The sequence below is a fragment of the Zerene cesonia genome, chromosome 9 (assembly GCF_012273895.1).
Source record: "Zerene cesonia ecotype Mississippi chromosome 9, Zerene_cesonia_1.1, whole genome shotgun sequence".
Lineage (NCBI taxonomy): Eukaryota > Metazoa > Arthropoda > Insecta > Lepidoptera > Pieridae > Zerene > Zerene cesonia.
In genome coordinates, this window is record NC_052110.1 from 1,441,172 (window position 1) to 1,447,267 (window position 6,096).

Here is a 6,096-nt window from a genome sequence, read left to right on the forward strand (position 1 = left end):
AGTTAGAATTTTAATAGACACACGGATTAAGTGCGCTGATGATATGAATTTTTGTTTGGGCGTTTAAATATACCTAATTCAATTATCATTAATACAGTGTAATTATTGGAGTAATTTTTTTCTAAATAGGTCGTATTATCAAAAATGAACATTGTAACATATTGCCTATGTAACCATAGTTTTGAGTTTTTGACGTATAAATTTCAATCAAAATCAACATGGTTTGCTAAATAAACATGACTTTATTTGAAACGTATTCGTGACTTTATTTATAGAATATTCAAAATTATGAGTAATTTTACATATTAAGAATGTTTAACTTTATGAAAATTTTTGGTAATAAATTAAAGCAGCTTGGGAGATAAGTAAAAGGTATAGAAGCATTATTTTTATCTATTAAAACAAACACTTATTAGATCTCAATCTGTTTATATATACTGTCTGTTTATACCAAGAAACTTTTCCATTTCAGCTCTAAAAATGGAACAAATTTTCATGATCGAAGTATTTGTCAAGAAAATTGTGTTAAAAATAGAGCCTCCAGAAAAAGATGAATACGAACTCAGAATGGAAGAAGAGGAGAGGAGAAGAGAAGCTGAAGCTCTTGCGGCGGCAGAAGCAGCTAAAAAAGGCAAAAAAGGAGGAAAGCCGGCGAAACCTAAGAAAGGCAAGAAGGGGAAAGAACCTCCAATGCCATCCGAAGAAGAAATGAAATTCATGCAGACGTGTACAATGCAAATGAATTGTTTACCCTTATTTGACTTTTATGTCGCACATGATAATTTTATAGCTCCTCCACCACCACCACCACCAGGTAAGAAAGGTAAGAAACCCCCAAAACCTAAAAAAGGTAAGAAGGGAAAAGCTGCACCAATAAAAATTGTTTTGCCATCCGAACCATTGCCTCAACCTCCATACTTTGGTGTAGGCAACTCTGTTATGTTTCTATCAAGGCCCTCGAAACTAGAAGAAGTATTAAGAAAAACGCCAATTTATATAACAGTATGGAATCGTGATCAAGAAATGAATTGCATAGGATTCTGTGTTGTCGAATGGCATGAATCTTTCTTTCAATGTCTTGAAAGGGCTGGCGAAATGAATCCAGTCGATATGGACCAAGCTGAATTCAGGAGTACAACTAGGCCTGAGATGGTGACAAATACTGTAGAATTAACGAGACCCTTACAATGCGAGGAAGACTTAAAATCCTCTGGTGAAATCGAGTTTTTTATACGTTTGACATGTTTGGGCAATCGTATCATCACTTACTTTGTTGCTTTGCCAGAAATGGAGCGATTGCCGGGCCGTAAATATTTAACAGATGACTTGAAATTAAAAGACGTGGAAGTCGTGAGGCATTGGGAAGGTACAACTATTGAAGCTGTCCCGCCAGTAGCCTACTTCTTTGGTGCTCCAGATATTAGCAAAGAACCTATTCGACCTGTGGAAGAACCGAAGGTTTACGATGATTTTGTAGCCCCATTCACGTCAAGTGAATTGGCAATTCTTGCAATGGGATTTCCGAAGGGCCCTTGTGGTGGTACGAACTGTCCAAAACGTATGGAGTATAGAGGAAGTCAGCATCAATTTATCCATGGAGAAAAAGTTAAAGGGAAGCCTTATAAGCCAGGGCAATTTGTTAATAAAAGAGACGTGCATGGCCCATGCGGACGATTAGATTGTCCTTTAGCAAAGAAAGTTCGTGCCTATCTTTGTTCGGAAGGTAGCTATAAGCCGTGCAAGAAACCATGCTGTAAAGATTATTACTGATAATCATATTAGCCAATTCACATTTTACCAATTGTCTTTGAACAACTGCAGCCTTTGTTTGTAAAGTTAGGTATAAATCAATAAAATGAACGGTAAAGTCACACAATTAGTACTTTCTCTCTTCGTCTCGTATTTATTTGGGTCAGATTTTAATTCGAATTTAATTTCGGTAGTAAATGAATCACAGTGGCGTTATTCGAAGATGAAAGTACGTTGCAACATTTTGGTGTCGAATATCAGTCGAGATAACGGTTCTGTTTATTCTTTGTTAGAAACACCCACTGATGTTTGTTTATCAATGTTTAATCCGAAAAAAATTCAAGACGTAAATAGCTCACACTCGATTTTCATTCTATTAGAGCTTCTATGCGAAATACACCTTTACTGGCGCCAATAAGGCGTTTCAATTATTCCCAGAATAATACTTAAAAACAAACACAGCAAGAGAAAACATGGATTCCAAGAAACGATCATCATTTGCGATATAGGATTAACAAAGTCTTCAAGTCCTACAAGATGTGTCTCATGCAAATTTACGATTTCGGTATAGCCGTGAAGTTTGAACTCTAACCTGATATAAATTGGGTTTATTTTGAACGTAATCATAAATTTGTAAATGAAATCATTACAATCATTAGTGGTATTTTGAAGATACTTCGCACGTTACGCCCTCTGCCTGTGAACAAGTATCGTAATTAGGACATTTAAAATGTTTTTACGATATAAGTGCATTGTTTTATTGTTTTGTTAGCAAGTTGTAAGATTTATGCGATCTGAGATAATGATTAAAATTTGAGCAGTATATAGAGAGAAAGTGATATTAATAAATTAACTAATTGAAAATATCAATCGAATATTTTAAATAATACGAAAGAAAGAAGTCTTCTCTTACAATGTTTTTGTTGAAGCTCAAAAGTTTAAAACTGCTATCTGTTGTTTGCAATTAACCTAGTGTAAAGTTTCCCGTATTTTTAATATACGTAGAAGTGATTAAAATATACGTAGGATTATATTTTACGTACTTAATGAATCACAGGTAATGTCTATTAACTAATATGCACGTAATTAACTAATGAATGGCATACATAAAATGTACTTAAATCTATCTGTAGGTACTGTTATTATTATTTGGTATTGGTAGAAAAATTAAAGAGCTGTCAGATATAATATGTAACCAATGTAATAAAAATGACTAAATAAAAATAACAGTTTTTATGTACTCATTAGCATTAGATTACGTTTGGCTGAAAATAAAATTATTGCGCAAATGAATTGAAATTTTATTTCACTTCAAATTTCATTATTATTATTACTCGCAAATAGATTATGTGCTGTAGCACTATGACAAATAATTACAAAATTGTTTTCTACTGAATTATTTGTCAAAGAAATTTTCCATTTAGCAAAAATCGTTACTTTCCCTTTACAATTTCTTTGATAATTTATTTTATGAAGCAATTCATTCAATTTCTTATTTAAATTCCACTCCAGTTAATATATACCCCTGTATATATAAGTGGTTCATATAAAGCCTATAGAACTCATTGACCACTTTCCTATCCAAAGGTGAAAGAATCTTAGTAATCCATCCAGCAGATCCCGGGATCTGCGCGATCAAACAAACGCTTCAGCTTTATATGTAATTGGTTTTCTATACTAATCTATAGAAAACCAATTATATATCGTGTGAAGATCTATACAGTAAAGAATTTGATAAGTTAAAGAGCGAAGCAATATAACATGACTAGTTAAAACGATGACAAAGAAATTTATCGTATTGTTAATTCTCTGACACGATAATTTATTCAAATTGTTCAACTCAGTGCGCTGTTATCTACCTATATATAGGTATTTACATAGTTATTACAAGGACACTACGATTGAAGGCCTAAATTAAACATTATGTATCTATAAATATTATATTAAACATTAGTATCTACAAAGTTTTTCTTATTCTCCATCCCGTCATTTTTTTTCATTTCTTAGTCATATCATTATAGTAAATTATTAAAACTTTATATTGATGTGTGAAAAATAAAAGCCATCACAGTTCTTAATTTTTTAATTAAATTAATCATTATATTAACAAATCACTTCACAGTTTTTCTTTGTAATCGTGAGAAATCTATAGTAATTTTAGAAAAATGTCACTAATAGAATAATTTGCAAATAATAGATGGTCATACAATTCATTATTTCTGCGTAGGCAAGTTTTTGACATGAAAAAATAAATCAAGGGCAATATAAATTTAAGACGCCTTATTAAGATGCATAGCAAATACAGCTATGTGAGCTTAAAGCCTTTTCTTCCTCGGAATACATTTTACCCTGCAACTGGTGGTATAAATTAAAGTTTTCTTTTTTCTTTATATATACGTTCAAAAACAAACAAATTTTATGCATATCAATTTTCTGATAAAGGTGTTTCAATATGTGTTTATTTTTATGTAAAGCCTTGGTATTGTTTATTTTCTACATCAAATTATATAACAATGATTTTAATGATAAATGAATCGATTTCACTGAAATTTCGTATTTCGCTTGGCTTATGAGTCAGAGTAATAAAATATTATATTCTACCATTATGCAGCTATCACAAAGCGCTAGCTGATAAAAGTATCGTTTAGATATAAATAAATTATATCAATGTTCGATGTAAATCTCAAAAAGCACAGAATAGTTTCTTGTTATCTTATATTTTTTTTTATTGTATCATAGCGGTCAAGTAATTCACGGGTAGTGGATTGACGACTAGAAATAAGGAATGGACTGAGAAGGGTTAGGAAAAGGAAACGACCCTCCAGCTCCCCCATTCACCGAACGAAACACAGTAGCATGCTAATATTTATTGCTGGTCTTCTGTGGTGTGGAGCTTCCCCGATGCGTCCTGGCCCAATTCGTGCCGAAGCGTGCTTGACTCCCATATTTAATATTGGAAATAAAATTGGATCAATTTTTTAAATGTTAATTGCTTAGCTTGGCTAGATATCAGGGTACCTACAGCCTAAAGTGCCTGTTGGTATCAGTGGCAGTATAAGGCACCCGTTATTAAATTTCGACGCGTAATCGTAACTTTATATGTTTTTTTTAATTTTGCAGTGGAGAGTTATTTTTTGCAGTAAACATAATATTTTAACAAATAATTCAACGCAATTTATATAATATTATTATAAGTACTAGCTGACCCGGCGTACTTCGCAACGCCACTGACCTTTTTCTGAAACATTTATCAGTATTTTTAACCTTTTAAACCTTCCCTGGACTATTATGAATTCATCAAACCAAAATTATCAAAATCGGCAGAGCCATTCTCGAGTTTTAGCGAGACTAATGAACAGCAATTGATTTTTATATACATGATTATCAAAAATGACCTGATACCGAAGAATCAATAAAAAAGTTTAAAGACAGACCTCAATCCTGTACGTAAATTACTTTACCCATTTCTTCATCATTTTCCGTCTTTCTACTTCTGTGCACGGGATGTCTGTTCTTTCTAAATTTCCTTAACAAGTCCTACTATGTATCACAATCACTCGTTGTTCACAGTAAGCTTTTCATTACAATGAAATCGATTAGAAAGCCAGTTATTATGTCATTTCGAAAAGTGAATCATCTAATTAGTGATTATCGTTTGTCAATGGTGAATCATCGGCTTAATATGGACCGTGAGGTGTTCAAAACGTGATGGCTAAATTATATAGCAATTGTTATGTAATTCCTGTACTAGACTGTGAAGCGATGGGAGTAAACGGCTCGGTGGGATTGTTTAATAATTCAGTTTAAAAAGGGAAAATACCAAGATAATTTATGCTAATAGGGTGGATAGAGGGCAAAGGTTAAGCGATATAACTTATTTGTTTATTTAGTTCTGGACCAAATTTAATAAAAAACACTGATTTAGATTAAAGAATTATATTAAGGCGATGGAATATTTTAAATTTGAAAAGTAAATTAGTTATTTTAAATGTATTTCAATTAATAATTATAGTATTTAAATTATATTTATAAAAATTTAGAAGTCAATACTGAATGCAGCTTTGAAAATAACTTTAGCTTCATCATAATAAGAATTATGGGACTACCGCAATACTGCACCTCTCGGTTTTATCCGCGTAAGTCCGTATCCCGTAGGAATATCGGGATAAAAAGTTGCCTATATGTTATTCCAGTTGTCCAGCTGTCTACATACCAAATTTCATTGCAATCGGTTGAGTAGTTTTTGTGTGAAAGAGCAACAAACACACACGCACGCACACATCCTTACAAACTTTCGCATTTATAATATTAGTAGGATTCCGCCTTTTAACAGATGTTCCCAAAAAC

The 6,096-nt window shown here is 32.4% G+C and overlaps 1 protein-coding gene across 1 annotated transcript; it reads left to right on the forward strand.

Moving 5' to 3' along the window:
* The first annotated feature begins 480 nt into the window (after positions 1-480).
* Positions 481-1,770, forward strand: LOC119829118. Its single transcript, XM_038351507.1, has one exon. The coding sequence runs from the start codon at positions 481-483 to the stop codon at positions 1,768-1,770; it is 1,290 nt and encodes a 429-aa protein (XP_038207435.1).
* Positions 1,771-6,096: the final 4,326 nt, after the last annotated feature.